Source organism: Vulpes vulpes, chromosome 1 (genome assembly GCF_048418805.1).
Source record: "Vulpes vulpes isolate BD-2025 chromosome 1, VulVul3, whole genome shotgun sequence".
NCBI lineage: Eukaryota > Metazoa > Chordata > Mammalia > Carnivora > Canidae > Vulpes > Vulpes vulpes.
In genome coordinates, this window is record NC_132780.1 from 33,441,140 (window position 1) to 33,467,589 (window position 26,450).

General features: G+C 44.8%; 1 protein-coding gene and 1 pseudogene across 17 annotated transcripts in view; one reads left to right on the forward strand and one right to left on the reverse strand.

Annotated features, from left to right (window-relative positions):
* TJP2 (tight junction protein 2) overlaps positions 1-26,450 on the forward strand; it is a 123,997-nt gene that overhangs the window by 20,913 nt on the left and 76,634 nt on the right. For 11 of the 17 annotated variants that reach the window (XM_072762202.1, XM_072762151.1, XM_072762193.1 and 8 more), the window contains exon 2: positions 4,747-4,867. Coding sequence is in view for 11 of the 17 variants with exons in the window: in XM_072762130.1 (XP_072618231.1) it covers positions 4,747-4,867 (121 nt within the window). In the remaining 6 variants the exon portion in view is untranslated. Of the gene's footprint in view, positions 1-4,746; positions 4,868-14,811; positions 14,870-25,828; positions 26,034-26,450 lie in introns of those variants that run through there. The other 6 variants (XM_026001572.2, XM_072762179.1, XM_072762183.1 and 3 more) reach the window with 2 other exon arrangements.
* Positions 14,571-15,532, reverse strand: LOC112912818 (large ribosomal subunit protein eL8 pseudogene; annotated as a pseudogene).

The following is a 26,450-nucleotide window of genomic DNA, read 5'->3' on the forward strand; positions in this document are numbered from 1 at the left end:
TTATTTGAGAGAGAGCTCAGGAGCATGGGGGGGGGGGGAATGGGGGAAGGGCAGACAGAGAGAGAATCTCAAGCAGACTCCCCACCAAACAGGAACCCAGCATGGGGCTTGATCCCATGACCTTGAGATCACGACCTAAACCCAAACCAAGAGTTAGACGCTTGACCGACTGAGCCCCTGAACTTAATTTTTTTTTTTTAAAGACTTTATTTATTTATTCATGAGAGACACACACAGAGAGAGAGAGGCAAAGACACAGGCAGAGCGAGAAGCAAGCTCCTGCAGGGAGCCCGATGTGGGACTCGATCTTGGGTCTCCAGGATCGCACCCTGGGCTGAAGGCGGCGCTAAACCGCTGAGCCACCACCAGGGCTGCTCCTGAACTGAGTATTTAAATTGAATGAACCACATATCGGTTCTCACTCAAGGACCAACTAGAGGCATCTATATAGCTAATGCTCTTTCTTTTTAAAAAATAGAAAGTCACAAGTTATTTTTTTTTAAAGGTTTATTTATTTAGAGAGCGAGAGTGGGAGAGAGAGAGGGCTTGAGCACGAGTGGGAGGGGCAGGGAGAGAGAGAATCCCAAGCAGCCTCCATGGCCAGCTCAGAGCCCAGTGTGGGGCTCCATCCCACTACACTGAGATCATGACCCGAGCTGAAATCAACAGTGGGACACTTAGCCAATTGAACTACCCAGCTGTCCCAAGTCATTAGATTATTTTTATCATATAAACAATATACATTCATTAAGCAAGATTTAAAAAATACAAAAAAAAAAAAATAAGGGGGAAAATAATTCGTAATTGTACTTCTCTAAGAGAATTACTATAATCATTTAGGTCAGAAGTTTTCAAAGGAGGGAGGGAGGGGGCAAGATTTGCCCCCTGGGGGACATTTGGCAACATCTGGGTACAATTTTGGCTATAATAACTTGGGGAGTTGCTGCTGGTATCTAGCGGGTGGAAGTCAGAGATGCTGTCCAACATCCTAAAATGGACAAAAGAATTATCCAGTCCAAAATGTCAAGAGTGCTGCTGTTGAGACATTTGATTTAAGTAGATTTTTTTCCCAATCTGCAAAAGGTAATTTTTATTAGAAATACATTAGATATCTCTTTAAGAAATTTTAGGGATGCTTTCGAATGGAATCCCGAGACCTCATCATCATCATTATTAACTGTTTTATTCTGTCTTGAGAGGGAAAGAAAGCGTATATATGTGCCAAGAGGGCAAAGGGTATATAGTGACCTTGGGAGAGTCCATGTGGGTTAATGTTTAGTGAGGGCCATGGAAAACATGTCATAATGACCAAATATGGTTCTGTAAGTAGCCCCTAAAGATGGGGCATACTGTAGCTTGGACTTTTGTCCCAGAATGATGGAAGTTAAGAGCTGGGAGGCCCTTTTGTCACAGACAGCAGACAGGTTTCTTATGGCATACCAAAGCCAGTTGATGTGTGGGCTGCTGAGAGTGTTGAGTGAGGGAGAGTACCCAGGTCAAGTCTGAGCTTATCAGAAAAGAAATATTGTGATTGATTAGGGACATACTAATATGGAAAATTGGAGAGGTGCAACATGTGTCTATATCTTCATCACTCCCTAATTCTAATTTGGTCTTTGATTTTTACAACTGTGAAACCGAGACCCATTTGAGTCACCATGATTGAGGGCTTGGCCCTCAGACAGCAACTGGATGTTCTTGGTTTCTGGCTCAAGATCATTCCTTAAGGGATTCTCCCTAAACAGACCCACAGGATTCAGATGTGTAAATGGATTGCCACATTATTAATTTCTTTTTGGAGATAACCTTTTCTAGCCATTGGAATGAGTAAGTAACCTAAGTAAAACCATCTCTGCTTCTCCTCATTTCCCCAAGTCAAGCCAAATTGAAGTCAAACTATTCATTCCAAAGTGATTTTTTTTAAAAGATTTTATTTATTTATTAACGAGAGAGAGAGAGGCAGCGACACAGGCAGAGTGAGAAGCAGGCTCCATGCAGGGAGCCCAATGTGGGACTCGATCCTGGGTCTCCAGGATCACACCCTGGGCTGAAGGCGGCGCTAAACCGCTGAGCCACCCAGGGATCCCCCCAAAGTGATTCTTAATAAAGAAAGTTGAATGTGCTCTCTCTCTCTTTCCTCCTCTCTTTCTCGTTCTCTCTCTTTTAAGAGACATTCCCTGAAACCTGATGAAATAGCACAATGTCACAGGACAATGAGATCTTTCTTGTATCTGTAATACTTTGAGTTCTTTAAATACACATGGACTAAATGTTGTTTTGCTGGTTCTCATTCTTTTGTTTGCTGACTCCCTTTTCACCTAACAGTCTTCCTTTGGACATGGGAATATCCTTCATTAAGCTTTTAACAAACTCTCCCTTCTGTGAATTCTAGCAGGGGTTATCTCCTCCTGATTAATTTCACTAATCAGTTCTAAATCTTGCAGAGCAGTTTGGTGTCTTATTTCTCATTCACATGTACATTTTAATAAAATCTTAAAAAAAAATGAATGGCTTCTCCGTGTGCACATTTACCCCAATGCCTGAGACATGATAGATGGTCAGCAAACACTTGCCAGTGCTTAACTCAGTTTCAGTATAGTCACACACACAAAAAATGTTTAAAGGAATTGACATTCAAACTTAAAAATACTGATCCACCTATGGATTTCCCTTTTATTCCTTTTTTTAAAAAAAAGATTTTATTTATTTATTCATGAGAGAGAGAGAGAGAGAGAGAGAGGCAGAGATACAGGCAGAGGGAGAAGCAGGCTCCATGCAGGGAGCCCGATGTGGGACTCGATCCTGGGACTCTAGGATCATACCCTGGGCTGAAGGCAGGCGCTAAACCGCTGAGCCACCCAGGGATCCCCCCCCCCCTTTTTAAATAAACTACTGTTTATTTTTTATTTTAAAGATTTTATTTATTTATTCATGAGAGACAGAGAGAGAGAGAGAGAGGGAGAGAGGCAGAGAGGCAGAGAGAGAGGCAGAGACCCAGGCAGAGGGAGAAGCAGGCTCCATGCAGGGAGCCCAACGTGGGACTCGATCCTGGGTTTTCAGGATCACACTCTGGGCCAAAGGTGGTGCTAAACCGCTGAGCCACCCGGGCAGCCCTGGATTTCCCTTTTAAAAGTTTGTCAAGTTTTTCATGTTTCTTTACATTAGTTTTACATATCTGTTAATGCTATTGAAAACTCTCTATATATGAATATAGTTTAGTTCTTTCTCAAGCTATTTCTCAATTTAAAAGTAGCCCTAGTCAATATTGGTGTATTTTAGACATGGTTTATTGTTGGTGGTTCCAAATATTCCAAAAACCTTGGGAATATTATCAAAGAAAGTTAAAACCAAGATGTTTTAGAAATGTGGAAGACTGATTTAATTAAAAAGCAACCTGTTTCAATACAAGAAACAAGCACTTTTTGGAGCTGATACCTGTAGAAAAATTTCATGGTAAGGCCAAAAGCATAAGAAAGCCCATCTTGATTTGCTGGCCATTTATTTATCTTTGGAAGTAATAATAGAAACCATGCCTGTGCTGGGCTGTAATCCTGTTGCTTGCTTTGTAGGATGTCCAGATGGCGTTGCTTTAGCCAGTGCCTACATTTCCTGCTGACGCTTGGAAGAGAAGGGAAATGTGTCCCCTGCCTGTATAAATAAAATCGACATTATCCCTTATTTCTATTTCATTGTGTAGGGAGTGTTTTGCACAGATACCACAATATCACTTTGTCTAGCAAACAGAAGAGTATGCCCAGAAGTGGTGAGAAGCCACATTCTTCCTCCCACTGGACATGACTGCCCTGTGTGAAGCTCCTGGGGCCCAGGCCTCACCCAGAAGTGAGCTTAACTCCTTGTGCAGTTTATTTATTTTTTATTTTTTTAAGATTTTATTTATTTGTGAGAGAGAGAGAGAGGGGAAGAGAGAGGCAGAGACACAGGCAGAGGGAGTAGCAGGCTCCATGCAGGGGGCCTAACGTGGGACTCGATCCCAGGTCTCCAGGATCACTCCCTGGGCTGAAGGCAGCGCCAAACCACTAGGCCACCCGGGCTACCCTGTTTTCTCTATTTTTTAAAAAAGATTTATCCATTTATTTGAGAGAGAGAGAGAGAGAGAGCGAGAGAGCACATGCACAAGTGGAGGAGGGGCAGAGGGAAAGGGAGACTCTCAAGCAAACTCCCTGCTGAGTACTGAGCCCAAAGCAGGGCTTGATCCCAGGACCCTGAGATCATGACATGAGCTGAATCAAGAGTCAGACACTTAACTGACTGAGCCGTCCAGGTGCCCGCTATTGTTTACTTTAAAATGGAAAATTTTATGTTAAGCGTATTTAATTGTAATTTAAAAAGTTTTCTCCAGATATTTTCCCACCTGCTAAGTATTCTTGTCACCTGAAATTTTAAATATTTATTTATTTGAGAGAGAGAAAGAAAGAGAAGTGTGCAGGGTTGGGGGAAAGAATCTCAAGCAGACTCCCACTGAGCGTGGAGCCCAACGTGGAGCGCCATTCCGTGACCCTCGAGCCAAAATCAAGAGTCGGAGGCTTAGCTGACGGTACCATCCAGGTGGCCCATGATTTCTTTCTTGAAGTAATGAGAATGCTCTAAAATGGATTTTGATGATGGTTGCTTAACTCTGTAAATATATTAAAAGCCATGTTATAAATGGCTGAATCACACAGTATGTGAACTTCAGTGCACTGTGCTGGAAGTATGTTGGATTTTTAACCACCCTGCCTTTTTCAGGGTGCGGAGTACCACGTTATTATCGTCTCCCTGCGAGTGGGATTGGCCCTTCGGCTGTACCTCCTGGCACGAGCATTCCACAGAGCACAGACGTGTGCTGGCAGGCAGCCTGCTTTTCCAGGTACTTGCTTTTTTCTCTCATCAACCTGGTTACTGGCTTTCCTCCACCTAAAGTTTGATGTAACTGATTTCGCATCTTAGAGGTAGTCAAGGGCACCCTTTTCTATGTTGCTGATAGAGGAACTGTTCAATATCAGAAAATTTCCTTGTAACATGGTATTTACCAAGGAGCAGAGACATCATACATGCATTTGTGGTCTGAATTGACATGTATAACTTTGCCATGATTGGATGAGAATTAATTTGAGCTCCTTCCTGGCCAGAGCATATAAATCTAACTCCTGTGGTTCAGAATAAATGCTTGGCAAGGTATTTTAGTGCCTGGGGTTATAGGTCATTCTAGCAAGTCCTGTTTTTTCCATTATCTTTGAGGTAGCAGAATTATGTAACAGTGGTAAGCACTTTGCTGAAAATATTAAAGACATCGGTTGCACTGGCTTCCAAAGATTAATTATGTACAAGCTTTTAGTGAAAGAACTAAGAGTGAGTATTATCTATTTACTGATTCAATTTTAAGTAGGAATTAAATGAGATTTACAAGGCATTACATTTTATTTTGACAGATGCTGGGATGTATTTGCTCTTAGTTATACTTTAACCCCTGATTATAGGCCAGTACGTGGTCCACTGGAATGAGGTTGGAATTTTTTTTTTTCATGTGCTTGTTTCATAATTCCTGTCTATTTGAGCTTAAAACCCCTGCCTGGGTAGATTCTAGCTCTTTGTCAGAGCTTGAGTTTAATAGAGTGTGAATGGCACACGCCAGGGTAGCAGAGAGCAAATCCCAGTGTTCCTGCACATGCCTTAATGTTTCTGAGTTCAGATCCATCATCTGTGAAAGAGAGGGTCAATATGACGCTAAATGAGTTAAAGTATATATAGCAAGAACTAGGCACACGCCAAGTTCTTTCTCGGAGTCTAGTTGTCCAAATGGGGACACTTGTGGGGAAGCCCTGGGTTTCCACTAAGCTGACAGGGCTTGGAGTGAGTTCTTTTTGCTGAGATGTTCTCTATGGAGCTCTTAAAGTTTCCAAACATAAGAAGACAGATGCTTACCAAGAGTCCAGCAGTTTTCCTGAAACTAGACTTCTGGGTAGGATCTATTGATTTTGTCAAATGAATTAGAGGAGCAGTATGAGGTGTGGCAAAGGGGGATGGTGCTGGCATTCATTGTCTGTAGGAGGGGGGAAGGCTCTTTGTGACTCAAACAAGCCCCTTCTAATAAACACTTCTCTGGTTCTGACTCCCTGTACTACTGACCACAGGTCCTTTGATGTCAGTTAGTTTGCCCAAGACAGAGCCTTGCTCCAAAGCTCTTAACTGTGTAAAAACTTAAGCTTGGTTTCCTGGGGTGACTTAGCCTCAGGTGAACTTGGTTGGCAAGGATTTTTTCCAGAGCATCTCACATCATCTTAGTTTCAGATCCAGCAAGCATTTATTAAGAGCTTTTTATTTGCTAGGCACTGGGCAAGGTGCTTTTACCCATATTGTTTAACCTCAAAACAACCCTGAAAGCAAAGGTGTTATTTACAAATAAAAAACTCTGAGATTCACAGATTTTAAGTGATTTTCCCAAGGTTGCACAGACCCTGACTCCCAACTTCAGTGAGATTCCTCTAGTAACAGCTGACTGTATATACTGAGTTATACTAACTCTACAGAGCTTGGATACTTAACTCCTAAACTCAGAATAGTAGTAGATGTTTCTCAAGAGCTTGTTCCTTTTTTTTTTTTTTTTAAGATTTTATTTATTTATTCATGAGAGACACAGAGAGAGAGAGAGAGAGGGAGGGAGAGACACAGGCAGAGGGAGAAGCAGGCTCCATGCAGGGAGCCCAATGTGGGACTCGATCCTGGGACTCCAGGATCACACCCTGGGCCGAAGGTGGCGCTAAACCATTGAGCCACCTGGGCTGCCCCATCAAGAGCTTGTTCTGATCCATTGATGGTGACTGCCTGGAGTTAAGGATTCTTAGGTCCTGTCCACGCAAGAATGTTAGGGTCCGTTAGCATCCAATACCTAGCATGGGTGGAGGAGGGTTCCTGTATCTCCTCCTGTTTCTTGACCTGAGGTTTCTGATCATTAGTCTTCTGGAAGTATGTGAATCTGAGCAGAGCTTCACTTCTTAGACATAGCTTCTCATTGTTAGGTGATTTAGGGATCTCAGAGTTATCATGGACTCACCCCATAATACAGGCTTAGGAAAGCCAGCTGAAGGTGGAAACTTAAACACTTTTACTTCTGTGCACCTGAGAGTCTCTCTGTCATCCTGTCTCCCCAGGGGCTCCCCAGTCTGTCAGAACACTTAGGGAGCTCATGCCAGCAGCCAGACCTCCTCACACTGAATCGCATAGGTCCACAGTAGTAGTGCTCATACTTTAGGGCATCAGAAACTCCTGGAGGACTGATTCAAGCAGGTCCCTGGGCCTCACCCCTCAGTCAGTGTGGGGTAAGGCCCAGGAGTATGCATTTCTAACAAGTTCCCAGCCAGGCCATACTTAGTTTCCAGACCATACTTTTGAGAACCGTTAAACTAGAAAGCTAGTTGAGAGCTTGGGCTTGTTTATAGATGGTATATGTAGCCACTTTCCTTACCTGTGGTGAAGGGATTGTTTCCTCAAACATTTAATGAGCATCTCAAGCAGCACACCTAAGGGAAATTTAGAGGGATAAAAGGCTCATCCCTGGGGGGCCTGGGAGTCTAATTTGGAATCAGTAACTGCACTGCTGTGGAAGCAGTGCACTGCTGTACCTACCTCTTGTGTGGATGGGAGCAGAAGGCCTGAGGTGGTGACTATGTGAGGAGGGCCTCCTGGGGAAGGTGATATTTGAGAAGCAACCTGAGAATGAAAAATGCTGGCCACATGAGCAAAGTGGGGAAGGGAACTTGCAGAGTGGAGACTGTATAGTGTAGGCCCTGGAGCTGCTGCACCAGGCTAGAGGAAAGTTCTTGTGTGTGGTGAGAATCCCACTGTGATTCTAGTATTACAGGTGAAGCATCAAGCTATAGTGGCAACGATGAAAGCTTTTTATTTATTTGAGTTCTCACTCTAATGTAGTTGCTACAGTGATGAGTGTTTTATCTGCATTGTCCCACCCTGCGAGGTGCAGGTCCAATTATACTCCTGATATGTGTTGGTTTCCTAGAGCCGTACAACAAAGTACCTCAAACCAGCTGGCTTCCATGATGGAAATTTCTTGTCTCAGTTCTGGAGGCTGGAAGTGTGAAGTCCAGCTGTGGGCAGACCTGTTTCCTTCTGAGGGTTGTGAGGGGAAGGTCTGTTCTGGGCATCACTCCTTGACTTGTAGATGCCTGTCTTGCCTGTGTGTGTGTCTGTCTTTGTGTCTAAATTTCCCCCTTTTATAAAGACACCATTATGTTGGATTAGGGCCCATGCTGAAGACCTCACTTTAACTTGACTAACTCTGTAAAGACCCTGTCTTTAAATAAGATCACATTCTGAGATAACAAGGGACAGGACTTCAACATGTGAATGTTGTGGGGAACACATACCATCACTTCATAGATGAAGAAACAGAGGCTCAGAGAGGTTTGGGAAGCTGCTCAAGTCACACTTGCCAGCTGCGTAGGTCAAGAACAGTTGGCTGATGGTTATGGGTTAAACCTAAGAAGTAGCAGAACGGGGGCTTGTTCAAACACAGGCCTGTCTGACTTCATAGCTGTGCTCTGTCAGCCAGTGCTTCACTGGCTTCTGGTGTTTGTTTTTGCCATGTTTCCTCAAGGTTCCCTGGGAACGCGGTGGCCTGCACCCAGGATGCCATGCTGCTAGCCTGTCAGTTTCTGGCTCCTGAGTTTCTGGATAAGATAATCTTCCATTTCAGTTTTATATCTTAACCTGCTTGACTATGGGAAGTTATTAGAGCATATGAAATATTTAAAATTCATGAGGTCTTTTTAAGAAAATGTGCCATTTTTGCTGTTAAGATGTTAAATACTGGGGTGCCTGGGTGGCTAAGTGTCTGACTTCTTCAGTTCAGGTCATGGTTCAGGGTCCTGAAATCAAGCCCTGAGTCGGGCTCCCTGCTCAGAGGGGAAGGAGCTTTCTCCTTCTCCCTCTGCCATTCCCCCTGCTTGTGGTCTCTCATTCTCTCTCAAATAAATAAATAAAATCTTTAAAACAAATGTTAAATACCTATAAATACAGAGTTTATCTCGTATAGTTATTCTACTCTTAATGTCCTTCTCAAACAGCCTAGATGTAAATAATGTGTTTGTTAGCCCTTAAACTTATGCAAGTATATTTACTTGGAATTATTTTAGCATGTAGGGATTCAAGCACCTTGGCTGTCTATCTATAAAGATTCAGACAAATAGTATTGTTGGCATCCATACAATAATTCCATATTTTCCTAAGTATTTAAAATATAAGACCATCACTCCAAATACTTATTTACAAAGACTTTGTTATTTTAGCAATTCAAGCAAGCTTTCATCATGACAAATTGGTGTACCACTTAAGTGAAAGAAAAATAAAAAATAAGAAGGGTTTATTCAAACTTTTGAATGCATTAACTATAGCCTGACATGTTTTCCAAGCAAATATAGAGCACGTGGTTTACTCGTGAAATCAACAAGACAAAGTGGTGGCCATCTGGCTTATCTCTGGAAATTTGCGATGTCTGGACATTGTTAAGTAGAGCACATAGATGAGTAATCCTGAAGCTAGGTTCTAAAACAGAAATTTAATCATACTCCTGCATGTTTAAAAGAATCCAGAACCTGGGAATAAGAAGATGACTAGGTACTTTCCAAGCCAGATCCCTATCTCTTACTTTTTACAGCCAGGTTGCTTAAAAGGATTCTCTGTACTTACCATCCCTTTTCCTCACCACCACCTGCTTATCTCTCTGACACTTCCTCCTTCACCTATTCTAGTCACTTGCGGTCCAGTAATGGTTCCAAGTACTCTACAGGCTAAGCACTGCACTGCCTGAGAAAATCTACATGGATCAGTGCTCTTCCCCAGCTAGGAGTTCGGTCTTAATTATACTCAGCAGTTATGCTGCTATGCATGCTGCCTGATTTGGGTGCCTGGTGCTGTGACTGTGTGCGGAAACCTAGAGACAGCTTATTTTATGATTCGCATTAGCCTGCTAAGATTGAGATAGAGAATTTGCAAGTAGCTTGTGTTTGGAAGGGGTGTCATCATTGGAGCTCTATTTTTTGGTCTTTTATCACTTAAAAAAAAAAGATTTTATCTATTCATATTCATTTATCTCACAGAGAAAGAGAGGCAGAGACATAGACAGAGGGAGAAGCAGGCTCCCTGTGGGGAGCCTGATGCAGGACTCGATCCCAGGACTTTGGGATCATGACCTGAGCCTAAGCCAGAGGCTCAGCCCCTTAGCCACTCAGGTGCCCCCATCACGTTTTTATCAACAGAGTGGTCGGTGACAGCAGTTTCCAGTTTAGCCAAATTTTGATTTGTTTGGAAGTAATATGGTTGTATAGCAAGATTAGACAAAACATCCTGGACAGAATTTCCTTCACTTAATCATAATTATATTGATATCTTTAAAATTATTGATTTTAATAATATGCATAATTATTTGATTATAATTACTCCTAATTTTTGATATTGATATTTGAAATATAATTATTGAGATTCAAAAAAGTCAATTTCAGTGCTTAAGTCTAGTTAACAAAAATAACTGTCAACACATTTTTAAAATTTAATTTTATTTCATATATTTTTTCTTGTTCAATTTTTAAAAAGATTTTATTTATTTATTCATGAGAGGCACACACAGAGAGAGGCAAAGACACAGGCAGAGGGAGAAGCAGGCTCCATGCAGGGAGCCCGATGTGGGACTTGATCCCGGGACTCCAGGATCACATCCTGGGCCAAAGGCAGGCGCTAAACTGCTGAGCCACCCAAGGATCCCTTATTTTGTTATATATTTTTTTTTATTGGAGTTCGATTTGCCAACATACAGTATAACACCCAGTGCTCATCTCGTCAAGTGTCCTGCTCAGTGCCCATCACCCAGTCATCCCATCCCCCCACCCACCTCCCCTTGTCAACACACTTTGGTAGAATCTTCGTAATATGTTAAACTTGAATTTGTGCTTCTGATGGCTTTAGCTCAGCATAACAAATTTGACAAGAAAGCTAGGTACTTTCCCAAGATTTAGAACAAGAATCAAAATACTTTAGCAACTAGATGGTAGATAGAACTAGATCAGTCAGAGAAACCAAGTATGGCCTGGCTGGAAACTTGATAGAAATGCATACTCGGGGCACCTGGGTGGCCCAGTTGGTTAAGTGTCTGGCTCTTGGTTTGGACTCAGATCATAATCTTAGGGTTATGAGATCAAACCCCATGTCCTTCTCTGCATTGGGCATGGAGCCTGCTTAAGATTCTCTCTCTCCTTCTTGCCCAGCCCAGCCTGCCCACTCTCCCTCTCCTTCTGGAAGGAAGGAAGGAAGGAAGGAAGGAAGGAAGGAAGGAAGGAAGGAAGGAAGGAAAAGAAGGAAGGAAGGAAGGACGGAAGGAAGGAAGGAAGGAAGGAAAGAAGGAAGGAAGGAAGACACAAAGACATGATAGGCATACTCCTGAGCCTCAACTCACACTGACCTAAGCAGAAACTCTTAAGGGTGAGACCCAGAGATCTGCTTTAACCAGCCCTCCAGGAGTCTCTGATGCCCTAAAGTGTGAACACTACTGCTGTAAGTCTATGAGATTCAGTGTGAGGAGGTTTGGCTGCTGATGTGAGCTCTGTAAGTATTCTGACAGACTGGGGAGTGCCTGGGGAGACAGGACTGCAGAGGGGCTCCCAGGTGCACAGAAGTAAAAGTTTTTAAGTTTTCACCTTCAATTGGCTTTTTCTAAGCCCATATTATGGGATGAGTCCATGATAACTTTAAGTGGCCAGAATTGGACATAAGGAGTGTCACCAATGGGGTGGCCAATTTAGTGGTAATATAACTGCCAATCTGGAGAGAACATGAACCAGAGTTTATTATATAGTACTAATATTTTGTTAAATGGGAAATCTTTTTAACAATATAAATGGTAAGTTATAAAATATTTTATATCATACATTACATATACATTATATGTAAATAAATACAATTATAAACTAGGTATCTATTAAATTTACTAGTGTTTTATTAAAAATTATTAGTATGCAAAATTTATTTTGTCCTTCCATCCCCCCTTTTTTAAAAAGATTTTATTTATTTATATAAGACAGAGCATGAGCAGGAGGAGGGGCAGAGGGAGAGGGAGAAGCAGACTCCCGACCTGAGCAGGGAGCCTGATGTAGGGCTCCATCCCAAGACTCTAGGATCATGACCTGAATAGAACTCAGATGCTTAACCAACTGAGCCATCCAGCTACCCACGTGCCCCTTTCCATCCCTTTCTAAGTAACACCTAACTCATCTGTTTAAATCTTTTCATCTATATTTAACATGCAAGTGGTGCATTCATTCTGTTTAACATATCTTACAGGTTACTAACTTACTATCTACATTCTACGCGTCTTATAAATTCTGCTTGAGTTTTACAAGCAACTTACTTCCTCATCATCTTTGTGAAATAAATCTTAGGAGTTTCATCCATCTGATTTTTTTTCTTGGCCTCTATACTAGGTTGTTTTTTTTTTTTTTTTAAGATTTTACTTATTTGACAGAGAGAGAGTACACACGCACACATGAGTGGGGAGGGAGGGGCAGAGGGAGAGGGAGAAGCAGACTGCCTGCTCAGTGGGGAGCCAGACACGAGGCTCTGGATTTCAGGATCCAGAGATCATGACCTGAGCTGAGGGCAGCTGCTTAACTGACTGAGCCACCCAGGTGCCCGTCTATGCCAGTTCTTAAAAAAGAACTTTAAATAAAAGTATTTTTTTTTAGCAAATTATAGTATATTCACACAAATGGAATATCATGCAGTTAGAAACATGATGATATAGATCTATATTGCTATGAAAAAAGTCAAGCAATATTCTCACATAGAAATAAAGGTCGCAAAAGTGCATGCCTAGTATGGCCCCAGGTGTGCAAAGTTGTATATGATATCTACGTGCTTACCTGCATAGAAGTACCTGGAAGGATGCTCATCTAGTTACTAATAGTAGTTTACTCTGGATGGTGACAATTTAATTGTATTTTACCAATTTATTTTTTTGAGAGAGAGTATGTGAGTGCACACATGCATGCACAAGCCAGGAGAGGGAGAGAGAGAATCTTAAGCAGCCTCTGTGCTCAGGTGGAGCTCAATCTCATGCTGAGATCATGACCTGAGCTGAAATCAGGAGCCTGACGCTTAATGCTTAATGACTGAACCACTCAGGTGCCCTGTGTTTTTTTTTTTTTTTTTAAGATTTTTATTTATTTACTCATGAGAGACAGAGAGAGAAAGAGAGGCAGAGACACAGGCAGAGGGAGAAGCAGAGCAAAAAGCCGGAGGAGAAGCAGGCACCGTGCAGGGAGCCCGATGTGGGACTCGATCTTGGGACTCCAGGATCATGCCCTGGGCTGAAGGCAGGTGCTAAACCGCTGAGCCACCCAGGGATACCCCCGTGTTTTGGTTAATTTTTTATGATCTCCTGTATGGTTTGGGTAAATAAACAACTATCATGTATATAAAAATAATTAAATACAAATGATATGTATATGTGCAAATATATGTAAATAAATACAAGAAAGAGAATGATGGGACCTGATCTTTTCTTTTGCAAAGCAAAGACAACATTGTGCAAATGGAGAGAATTATTTTCTGACCTTTTGAATGTTTTAACCTGCCTTCAAAATGGTGATCTTTCTGTCTTGTGTCAGAGCTGAAAAAATGTCCCTAAGGGGCATCTGGGTGACTCAGTAGGCTAAGCGTCTGCCCAGCATGACCCCGCATGGGGCTTCTTGCTCAGTGGGGAGCTTGCTTTTCCCTTTCCCTCTACGCTTCCCCTGCTTATGCTCTCTCTCTCTTTCAAAAAATAAATAAAATATTTTAAAAAAGAAGAAAATAAAGAAGGAAGCATACAATTTCCCGGGCCTCCTTGGTAATGAGCCTCACTTAGGGAGGTGTGTTCTCAAGACATCCTCTCCCTGACCCTTCTCAGACCTCTCCCCAACCAGCATCTCAGAGAGGGCCTCAGGTAATTCTTGTCATCAGAGAAATTTAGCAGAAGTCCCATAGGAACATAAGAGTTGCCAGCCACATCTTCAGCTTGGGTTGTGCACCTCCTCGAAGTGCCTTTCCCAGGCCCAGTGTCCTTTGTTTACAAAGCCTTCGCTAATTTATGACCGCTCTGGAAAACTATCTGCTTGCAATGTTTTTCTAAGGGCCCTTTCAGGTCTGAGGATTCTTTGAAAGTCTAGGAGCCTCTTCAACAACTTTAATCTATGCTGATCAGGGATACTGAATTAATCAGATTATAGGGTTCTGGTGATAATTTTTTAAAGCAATTCACGCAGTGCCAGAGGCCCCTCTGGTTCCCTGGAGGACCCATGTCTCCTGCCAGAGTCCCCTGGGTCTCTGTCACCTCAGGTTCCCTCCCTGGCACGTGAGATGAGAGTGTTTTTACTTAGTCCAATTTTTAACCTATTAAAGTGTTTTTTTCTTAAAGTAGTGGTTTAGGGAAAAGGTGCTCCGGAGTTCAGTTAGACATCAGATCACATTTATATCAAGGATTCTCATTAGCTAGCCCACAGCTGGAGTCAGATGGCATTTGTGGCATTTCCTTTTTTTCTGGAAAGAGAACTTTTTCTGACTTTTATGTGCAGAGAATTCAACAGCATACACTCAGCCCAGTTTGGTGACCAGTTCTTTAACCTTTGCCTTTTCCAACTTGGCAATGTGAGCTGATAACTCTGGACCTGGGATGTTGCGTCCCCGGTGGATCTTACCATATCTGTCGTTGTAATTGGTCCTGATGGCTTCCACCAGCTTAGCCAGAGCTCCTTTGTCTTTCCAGTTAACCTGTGTGAAGACAACAGTGGTGCAGGTCTTCCTGTGAGCCAGATGCCAGAGCCATGCAGTAAGTAGGGAGCCCCCATCTTATGATGCAGGGCAGGCAGGAAGATAACCAGCTCGGTGGGATCTACATCATGTGTGATCACTACCAGCTGAGTCTTCTTGTTTTCCACTAAAGGAGTGACAGTATTAACTCCAGCTCGAAGGACAGGCGACCTCTTAGTGGGGACATCCCCTTGGCTGGCAGCTTTCTTCTCAGCCCCAGCCAACAGTCTCTGCTTCATCTCTCACCTTGTCTCTGGTCTGTATTTGTGGGCCAGCTTAGGCAGCTATGTAGCTGTTTGGAGGTCCAAGGCCTGCGTGAACTGGTTAATTGTGGGAGGCACTTTTAGACATTTATACAGAATAGCCCTTTTCTGCTGCAGCTGGATGTAGTGGGGCCATCTGACAAAGCGGGTGATGTCCTTTTGGATTGGTTGTCCTGTCTGAGGCCAAAATACTTGGACTTTTTCTCAAACAGAGGATTGACACTTTAATGGCTTCTTCAGGACAGTAGGGTTCAGGGCCACCTTCTTCCCTTTAGCCTTCTTTTCTTTTGGCATCTTGGATGGCTGGAAGAGAGAGCTATGGCATTTACCTTTTTCATACTGCTCAGAAAGAGCTTCACTAACATGACTCCCTAACATTTGGTTCAACCAAAGCCCTCCTGAGTTCTGTTAAAAGAAGCCATAAGGAAAACAGCAGTAGAAACCAAACCCCACCTGTCTTCTGACTCTGTGCAGTTGATCCATTGCAGTAGAGGCAGTGAACACAGGGGCAGGGAAATACTAATGAGTCTGAGCTCCAATTCAACAGAGCTGTGTCTGGAATCTCCTCTGCTTTCTAGTGGATTGGGGACCTCAGGCAATAGCTGTGATCCCCCCTCCAAAGCACAGTTTCCTTATCACTGAAGCAAGGCAATAATACCAAATATACCAAATATAGAGCGAGGGCTCTGTGGGGACTTAGATGAAATGAGTTAAAATCCTGTTTGAAAAATTTCTGACACATAATATGCTTTTAATCAGTCTTTGCTTTATCAGGGTTTCTGGTTTTGTTTGTTTACTTTTAAAGATTTTATTTTTTTATTTTTATTATTTTTTAAGATTTTTATTTTATTTACTCATGAGAGATACAGAGCGAGAGAGAGAGAGGCAGAGACACAGGCAGAGGGAGAAGCAGGCTCCATGCAGGGAACCCAATATGGGACTCGATTTCGGGTCTCTAGGATCAGGCCCTGGCTGCAGGCGGCGCTAAACCGCTGTGCTACTGGGCCTGCCCCCTAAAGATTTTATTTTTTAAAAATATTTTATTTATTTATTCATGAGAGACACATAGAGAGAGGCAGAGACATAGGCAGAGGGAGAAGCAGGCTCCCCACAGGGATCCCGATATGGGACTTGATCCTTGAACCGCGGGATCACATCCTGAGTCGAAGGCAGACACTCAACTACTGAGCCACCCAGGCATCCCAAGATTTTACTTTTTTTTTTTTTTTCCAAGATTTTACTTTTAAGTAAACTCTACACCCAACCTGAGGCACGAACTCGAGTCCTCGAGATCAAGAGCCACTCCCCTGCTCTACTGACTGAGCCAGCCAAGGTGCCCCTTGTTGGTGCTGTTTTTTAATAGAGGGTTAACAAGTGGCATCTGTCCCTGAAAAGAGTGTGGATTTTGTATACTCTGCATTGTAAACAGAAGTTCAATAAACCCCACCTCTGAGGCCCTAGGGCACCCTGCCAGGAGGGGAGGATCCTTCACAGTGTAGAGCACTCTTCCTGGCAGGGCCTGTCTAGAGGAAACTGTGCTTCGAAAGGTCCTTCTAGGATCTCCAGGCTGGGGGCTGGATTATGCCCTGTCTCAACCCCTTGCCCATCAGGCTGAGTATGCCTTGACCTTGCCTGCCAGCCTGGATGCACTCAGACCATCCCTGTAGGCGTCCTAGGAGCCTGCCTGTGAGCCCGGACCACAAGGTCAGCCCACGCTCTCCCCAGCACCAGGCCGGGGCCTCCTCAGACACATAATCCATCCGGCCCACAGCTGACTCTGAGGTGCAGAGCCAATTCTTCTGTCAGTTTTGTAGCCAGCTAAACCCATCGTGCCCAGAAACATTGCCAGGTTCTCACATTGGGAGGAAAGGCTGGGGTTTGGGATTTGTGCCAATGGCGGAAAGAGGAGAGGGTAAACTGAAAGCCACCATCCACTGAGAACTGAGAACTTTCTCCCCCAGTGATGTTTTTTCACTGTGGCACTCATGCCAACATCTTTCCGTTGTAGTAATAACAACATCCCTGCTGCCGTCTTATCAATAGTAATGATAATAATAAAGTTAAAAAGAGAGAGCCGTGGATACAAGGTCCTTTGCTGTGTTGAGCTATGTTCCTTCTCTCAGCTTCCCTTAGCCCAACCACACAACCCACCACCCCTACCTTTTCATACCCCTGCACTCTGCTCTCTGAAACGTCTGCCTCATGATAAGCAAAATGCTCAGCTGGACTCGGTGTCCTAGCTTTCACTTAAACTTGACTCTCTCCTGAGGCCATCACTTCCTGGTTGCCACCTCAAGGGATGCTTCCTGCTTTAGATAGAAAGAGAAATCTAAGCAGAAGCTGGCTCTGTGGTGTAGGCAAGGAAGCACAAACAAAGGCTCTAGAGCAGAAATGCGCTTGGTGAGGTCTCTCAGGAGCAACAAAGAAAGGCCAGTGTGGCTCCAGGATGTGAGCTTGGAAAGAGAGCAGGAGAAGTTGAGTTTGGAGAGGGCAGCAGGTTCAATTCATGTACGACTTGGAGGCTGTTTTTAGCCCAGCTTGTGCTCTAAGACAAAATGCCATAGGCTAGGTGGTTTGAACAACCAGACATTTGTTTCTCACAGTTCTGGGGACTACAGAGACGAAGATCAGGGTGCTGACAGATGTGGCTTTTGGTGGGGGCCCTCCTCCTGGCTTATTGGCAGCTGCCTTCTCCACGTGTCCTCACATGATCTTTCCTAGGAGCATGAGCCTGGAGAGAGATCTCGCTCTTACTCTTTTTTTTTTCTTTTAAAGATTTATTTATTTATTTGAGAGAGAGGGAGGGGGAGGGGCAAAGGGAGAGAATCTTCATGCAGACCCCCCACTGAGTGGGGAGCTAGATGTGGGGCTTGATCCCACCACCCAGAGATCATCATGTAAACCAAAACCAAGAGTCAGATGCCCAACCAATTGAGCCACCCAATGCCCCTTTCTCTTTCTCTTTCTCGTATAAGACCACAAATCTCATCATGAGGGTTCAACTCTTATGACCTAATCTAAATCTGACTCTCGGGCAGCCGGGGTGGCTCAGCGGTTTGGCGCTGTCTTCGGCCCAGGGTGTGATCCTGGAGACCCGGGATCGAGTCCCACATCGGGCTCCCTGCATGGAGCCTGCTTCTCCCTCTGCTTCTCCCTCTGCCTGTGTCTCTGCCTCTCTCTCTCTGTGTCTCTCATGGATAAATAAATAAAATCTTAAAAAAAAAAAATCTCTCTCCCAGAGTCCCGTCTCCAGATACCAACACTTACCAGCAGATTAGGACTTCAACCCCTTTGTGGGGGGCGGTGGTTAGGGGAAACACAAACATTTAGCCGGTAACAGAGGCTGTGACAAGAAGTCTGGATTGGTGACATTTTGATGGCTTAAAAGGATAGAGTTAGGAGATCTGATTTGCCTCATGAAAAGATCACTCTGGTTGTTGGGGAGGATGGATTGGGAAAGTCAAGGTTGGATAGAGGGAGATAGCAAAGAGGCAAGTCCTAGAGGAAGAGAAACTTTCTAAAATTAAAACATGTAATTAAAAAAAAAGTTCGTTTATTTGAGAGAGAGCGAGCCTGTGGGGGAGCATATGAGTGGGGAGTGGGGGAACAGAGGGAGAGGGAGAGAATCTCAAGCAGACTCCCCACTAAGCATGGAGACCGACTCAGGGCTTGATATCTTGACCCTGAGATATAACCTGAGCCGAAATCAAGAATCGGACACTTAACTGACTGAGCCAGCCAGGTGCCCCCAAACATGTAATTTTTAATACATTAAAATACTAATCTCTTAATGTTTTATGTATTTATTCAATATTTTATTCATTTATTCATGAGAGACAGAGAGAGAGAGAGGCAGAGGCACAGGCAGAGGGAGAAGCAGGCTTCCTATGGGGAGCTCGATCCCAGGACCCCGGGATCACGACCTGAACCACTGAGCCACCCAGGTGCCCTGAATCTCTTAATGTTTTAGAAATGTCTTTGGAAATTCACTACCAAAGATTCTTAGGGAGAAGTTAATCTTTACTCTTTAGATGATCTTTTGGGGATAATTATCATGTTGAAGAAATATCCTGTGTTCATGAACTTTTTTGTTCAATTTTTTTCTGTCAATATCAAACAGAATTTTATTTAATATTTTTTATTTATTTATTTTAAAAGATTTTATTTATTTATTCATGAGAGACACAGAGAGAGAGAGGCAGAGACACAGGCAGAGGGAGAAGCATGCTCCATGCGGGAAGCCCGAACGGGACTCGATTCCAGGACTCCGGGATCATGACCTGAGCCAAAGGAAGACGCTCAACCACTGAGCCACCCAGGCGTCCCTTATTTACTATTTTTAAATTAAAATAGCACTGTAATAAGATCTCACTTTTGTTTAAATTATTTCGGTCCCTGGGGTATTCTTGTAGCTAGCCTTTTATCCGTATTTGCGCATATGTCTGGAATGTTCACCTTATATTGAAGCTGTTTATTAGGATTTTAGATGATTTTTACATTTCTTTGTGCTTTTCTGAACTGCTCCGAATGCTTTATAATGAGCATCTTTTTTCTCCCCCCAAAAAACTCACTGGAATAGAAAATGAACAAAACAGTCTTAACTAGGGAACACTATAAATAGTGTTAACACCTCAGTTACCGTGCCCTGAACGGATGGCTATGTGAAAATTGGCATTGTCCTTGGAGACACTAACATGTAGATATCTGGATGTTTTGTAAAGTGGCAAACTAGAGGCAGCTTTCTGCTCTTCCTGCATAATACTGAGATATGGGAACAATCCTGAAGCCAGGGAGTCTGCAAAGTGCTTGTCGGTGAACTAGAAACACAGTGTTTCCAAAGGTAAAGCAAGAGTCTTGAGTTGCCCAGAAGGCTGAGGTGAACCTGAGAGGTTTTCTTGTGGATTATAAATGCACTCATCTGTTCCTTTGCATAATTCTCAAGTGCTGAAGGCTAGCTTAAAAATAATTTGCTTTCTCTGCAATGTGTACAGACCTATGACTGTTACACTTCAAGTGAACTTCGCTGCATTGTATCGGATTTATAGGACCATCATAGATCTGGATGAGGAATCTCAATGAGAAGTCTGTTTTTCTGGGGGGCTTGGGGGTCACATGGGATTATATGGTACTGGGAGCTGTTTCATATACAGGTCTCAGTGCTTTAACTAGAAACTAAGGATTTGGGATACTTAGGGTAGCTAGTCACCCCCTACCCCCCCCCCCCCCCCCCAAAGAGGAGTACTTTAACACACTTTGAAAGTAAGCAGGAGGGATCCCTGGGTGGTTCAGCGGTTTGGCACCTGCCTTTGGTCCAGGGCGTGATCCTGGAGTCCCAAGATTGAGTCCCACGTTGGGCTCCCTGCATGAAGCCCGCTTTTCTTTCTCTGCCTCTCTCTATATATCTCTCATTAATAAATAAAATCTTTAAAAAAAAAATGAAAGTAAGCAGGAGTAATACCAAGTAAGTAAAAGTGAAGATGTGAGTAAATAAATAAAATCTTTAAAAATAAATAGACAAATAAATAAATACTTTTCATCAGATTTCCTTAAGAATGTTAAGATTTGGAGATATCTGAAGGGCAGAACAGAACTTTCGATGCTTTTCTCCTGAATGTTAGTTCAGGTGGGTACTTGTGGACAGAATCTTCTAACTGTACATGCTCATCTTCTGGGATGCCTGTTTGGACTGAGAAGGGTGGGAGAGGCCAGCAGAGAAGAAGCCACCGTAGGGGAGGTGAGGGCAGGCCAGGCCTGTCTCCTGAAAGGGGCCCCTCCCTCGGGCTGAGTGTTAACCGTGGTCTCCGCATGTTAATCATTCCCCACTTGGGCAAGTCTCCTGCCTTACCATCTTTGGTTACTTGGTTATGTCTTCATCACACTGTGAGCAAGCACCACCCACTCCACCCCTCCCCAGTATATATCGTCTTTGTCGTTTTTTTTGTATCTGCCCCAGGGTACATGGGAGGTGTTCAGGAAATGTTTGTGGTGGAAAAGTGTCTCTGTGATTGCAGTCAGCCATTCTATGTACCGGCCAACTACATTGCTCAGTTACCCTGTAAATTTTGCTTTTTTTTTTTTTTTTTTTTAATAAAGATTTAATTTATTCATGAGAGACACACAGAGAGAATCAGAGACACAAGCAGAGGGAGAAGCAGGCTCCATGCAGGGAGCCTGATGCGGGACTCGATCCCAGGACCCCGGGATCACAACCTGAGCCGAAGGCAGACACTCAACCACTGAGCCACCCGGGTTCCCCTCTTTTTTTTTTTTTTAAGACTTTATTTCTATATTTTGCGAGAGACTCAGAGATAGCAACAGAGATAGTGAGAGAGAGCATGTGAGTGGGGAGGAGAGGGAAAAGCAGGTTCTCCACTCGGGGCTCTGTCCCAGGACCCTGAGATCATGACCTGACCGAAAGGCAGATGTTCAACTGACTGAGCCACCCAGGTGTGCCCCTTCTGTAAACTTTTCAATGTCAGATCCCTTTGTTCCCATTTAATGACACTTTATAACTATACTGCAAATATATATGTACATATACACATATACGTGTCTGTCTATATGTATGTGTGTATGTCTATATGTGAGTATGTATTTATATATATATATCTCTCCAAATCTTAACATTCTTGAGGAAATCTGATGAAAAGTATTTATTTATTTATTTTTAAATATTTTATTTACTCACAGACACAGAGAGAGAGAGGCAGAGACACAGGCAGAGGGAGAAGCAGGCTCCATGCAGGGAGCCCGACGCGGGACTCGATCCCGGGTCTCCAGATCACACCCCAGGCTGCAGGCGGCACCCAACCGCTGTGCCACCGGGGCTGCCCTGATGAAAAGTATTTAGCTTAGCGCAATTAATTTGAGGTCTTCTGACCAACTTGTTACGAAGATTTTGTACATTGTAATGCATACTGAAAAATACTGAAAACCTATCCATTACACAAACAATATGGCACAAACAATAACTACGATTTGAAAAGAGAAATACATGAAGCCCCAGCCTGTCACCAAATCATGTTCCCATTTGCTTTCCAATTCATTCATATGTTTTTTCATAATTTCTTCATTGCCATCATTGGGTAGGTAAAATTTGTGTTCTTTTTCATTGGTTATTATATTATTATTCTCATTGCTGGATAGACCTGTAACTTTAAATGACAGCTTGCTAGGCCAATTCAGTTGATCTGCTGTAATTCAGTAGTTGTCTATTTTTGGATATTGTTAGTTTCCATCCTTTGTTACTATAACCTGGCATGAAGTGCCTCACCTACCAGTCAGCCACGGAAGTCTGGCCTCTAGTCTCATCTTTCCAGGGAAACAGCTCTGGCCAAGATGAGCACTGGTCTTCTTGGTGAGCATCTCCTGTTCTTACCTTGACTGACCTCCTCGCTGGTGCATGTTGTTGGCAACTCTCCGCTGCCTGAAATTCATTCTTCCTTTGACTTTGTGGATGCTGCCCCAGAGAGGTTTTTCTTCCCTTTCTGACAGTTCCTCTTTGGTCTCTGCTCAGGGGATCTGAGCTTGCCCCCTACATATTGGCATTTCCAGAGATGGGTCCTATCTTTTTTTTTTTCCTTTCCTTTTCTTTTTTTTTTTTTTTGCCTGTCACATAAGGGTTATTATGAAAACAGGCTGGATGGGTCCTATCTTTAATCCTCTGCTGCCTCAATCTACATGGTGTCTCTGAATAGTCTCACTTCCTCCCCTGACTTTGGCTTTCTTGATACATTGACAATTCTCAAATCTCTTCCTCCATCCCAGAGAGCTCGCTGCCCAAGTACTCATCAATGACTAGTGCCTAGTAGACAATTGAACATCTCCACCTGCATGACCCATAGCCCTTGAAACTCAGTCCTTAACTAAACTCACCATCTTTCCTCTAGCCCCTCCCAAGATCTGCTCCCACTCCTGCATTCTCTGGTAGAGATACCGTCATCTACTCTGCTAAGCCAGAAACCTGAGAGTCACCTTAGACTCACTTCCCTCTTCCTTACGTCATTTGTAATCAGGCAGTCAGCCAGGCTGCTGATTACACTCCCTTGATTTCTCTAGAAATGGTTCCTTTTTGTCTAACACTGCCTGATAGCCATGTCATTTATCACCTGCCTTCCCACAAAAAATTGCATTTTTTTTGCTGGTTTTGTCATTCTTACTGACACCCCTCCCCTCACCCCCACCTGGCACATTCATCTTTGCCAATCTAATCCCACTTCTGCTGTGTTCACAGGAGAAGGCAGCCCCTGCCTGCCTGGGCAATCTCCCCTCCTGGCACTGAAGGGCAAGTCTGTGGTCTCTTCATTCCTTATTTCTCCACTTGTATTTATTCCCTTCACCTGGAAACATTTCCCCCCTCTTTTTGTCTCACAAATTCATTCCTGTATGCAACCTCATGTTTGGAAAGCCTTCCCTAAACCCCATTCCCCTAGTCTGGGTGAAGAACCCCTCCCCCAAGGTACCCTGAGCTTTCCAGGAATCCCAGCACTTAGTTTTTTTTACTGAGCGTTTGCTGTAATAGACTGAGCTCCCCAATGTGAGAGCCTAAGTCTTTTATCAAAGGGTCTGGCTTGATACAAGTGGTTCAGTAATTGTTTGATAGAAGTTCTTTGGGGAGGGCACCTGGATGGATCAGTGGTTGAGAGTCTGCCTTTGGCTTAGGTCCTGATCCCCGGGTCCTGGGATAGAGTCCCATATCAGGCTCCCTGCAGGGAGCCTGCTTCCTCCTCTCCCTATGTCTCCGTGTCTCTCATGAATAAATAAATAAAAATCTTAAAAAAAAAAAAGTTCTTTGGAGAAACACATTCTAGGAGTGGGGTTCAAATGTGCAACCCACATGTGAAAAATATGTACTATTAATTGCTCTTCCAAAAAAGTTGTATTTGTTTGTAACTTCTACCAGCACTGCTAGTGTACTAATCGAGTTATCTTTTTCAACAACTATTTATTGTTAATCTGTGTCAGGCATTGTGTCAGAAGAATAGTATTTCTAGTATAAGAGTATTTCATTATTTGGAGCAGTGTAGTTCTATAGAACTTTCTGCAATGGTAGAAATATTCTTTATCTGCACTGTCTAGTATGGTAGCCATGAGCTGCGTGTGGCCACTGAGCACTGGAAATGTGACTAGTATGATGAAGAAACTGATACTGTAATTTCCTCGCGTTTTAGTTAATATATTTTTATTTTTATTTTTTTGCATTTTAGTTAATTTAAAATGTATTAAATACCCACCTGTGGGATGTAGTTATTGTATCGGACAGTGCATCTCTAGAGAGAAAAAGGAAATCCTTCATCGGATGTGAGTGCTACATTCCAGATTCCTGTCTTCTTTTTTAAATGCTAATGAAAGCTCACATCACTAAGGTGCGACCAGTTCACAAAGGCTATCATTGTCATGTTGGCACTACCTAATTTGGGAAACATTTTTTACATCGTGCTTAGGTCAGGAGGATAAATGCCTCACATCCGGAAGACAACCTAAACGTCCAGGGTCTGGAGACTTGAGGCAGGGTGGGAAATGTTACTCAACAGTGCTTTTTATCCAGAGGCATGCACTTAGCTACCCCAAAGGAGGCCAGAAGCCTAACACTTTCGGAGAGGCATCTGCTGGACTTGTTTTTCCACATAAACTGCCAAACTTGTTTTGATTAGGCAGGAAGTGAAGCAACTTTTCAGAGAGAGAGAGAGAGCGAGAGCCCAGCATCCCAGCATCTGCATCTCATCAGCGGGTCAGGCCAGACCTTTACACCTTTACCTTCTTCTACTTGTGAGCCTAGGCCGAGTTTTGCTTTAAGGGAAAGCAATTTTAAGGGAAGCGCAGGGTGGGGTCCGCGATTTTTCTCTCTTACGTGGTTGGTTCCCTTAAGGTTTCAAACCCAAAGTTGTATTTTTAGTCCGCGTACCTGTTTTGAGTCTCGGAATCATTTCCGTGTCCCTAAAATAAGGGGAGTTCTCTTGTGCAGTTCTTTGCACACACAACTCTGCAAGGAGTAACCGTACTGAGCTGAATTAAATAAATCCTGCTGCATTAGCACGTGTGACCTGCCGGTCGCCCTCTGGAAGCGGGCGATGAGAGGCGTTCGAATCTTTTTATTGGAGTTGCTGGAAATGGGCCAAGGAGATACACACCTGGAGTTTACGCTCCTCGGAAGTCACGGTTTGTTTACGGCGAACTTGCAGCAGCCTCGGAGGCCGGGCTGGGGCGTGGGGCGCGACGCCGTGCAGGCCTCCAGGCAGCGCACAGAACTTGGGGTTTCCCCTCCTCTCCCTTTCGGAAGAGCCGCAGGGGCGCCGCAAACCTCCGCAGACAGCGCCGCTGCCGGATGCGCACGCGAGCTCCTAGGGGAGCCCGGGACCGACGGCCCCGCGCGCAGCCGCCCTCCGCGAGCTCCCTGCGCCCCCCCCGCCCGCGCGCCCGGACCCGGACCTGCCGGCCTGTGCGCGCCGCGGAGCGAACCATCGCGCCGCCCGGGGGGGGGGGACGGCGTGGGGGCCGCGGGGCGCTCCGACCTCGGGGGCCCCGCCCCCGCCGCCGCCGCCCCCGCCCGCCCCCCGCTAGGAGTCGCCGGTGCGGCGGCCGGCCCGGGGCCCCGCGGATTGGCCTGGGCGGGCCCTCGCCTCCCCCCGGCCGCGCGGGGGTGGTAGCGGCCCATTTGAGAGTTTCCCGGGTCCCGCGGCCGGCGCAGAGGCGGAGGCGGGGGGCGGGACAAAGGGGTGGGCCCCGCGGCCGGGCCGTCCCGCAGCCCGGCAGCCCCGCGGCCCCGCAGCCCCGGCGTCGGGTCCGAGGACGGATCGGCGGCGCGGAGGAGCGGAGCGGCGGAGCGGCGGAGCGCGGGCCCGAGCGGGACGTGCGCCCGAGATGCCGGTGCGAGGAGATCGCGGGTTCCCACCCCGGCGGGAGCTGTCAGGCTGGCTCCGTGTAAGTCCCCTCTCGAGTCCGCGCGGCTGGGGCGCGGGTCCCGGGTCCCGGGTCCCGGGGAATGAGCGTGGGAGCGCGTGGTGGGCTTCCTGTTGCTGCTGCTGCCCCACCTGGACGCGGGGCGAGGGCGGGGGGGGGGGGGGTAGATTTCACCCGACCGGGTCGTGGCTCATGGCCTCCAGGGCCCCTGGATCCTTTTCTCTCCTCTCTGAAGTCCCTTGGGTTTCAGATGAAGTCTCCGGGACGGTAGGGGACCCTGCCCTGAACTCTGTCCTGGATCTCTGCTACCTTGAAGGCATCTCGTCCTGCCTGTTGTGCAGCCTGCTGCGTGCCTTTGTGTTTTCCTTCTCTGCTTCAAACCACGTATTCTACTACTTGATGCAAAGTTACAGGCATGTGTGTATGAGACAGACTGAC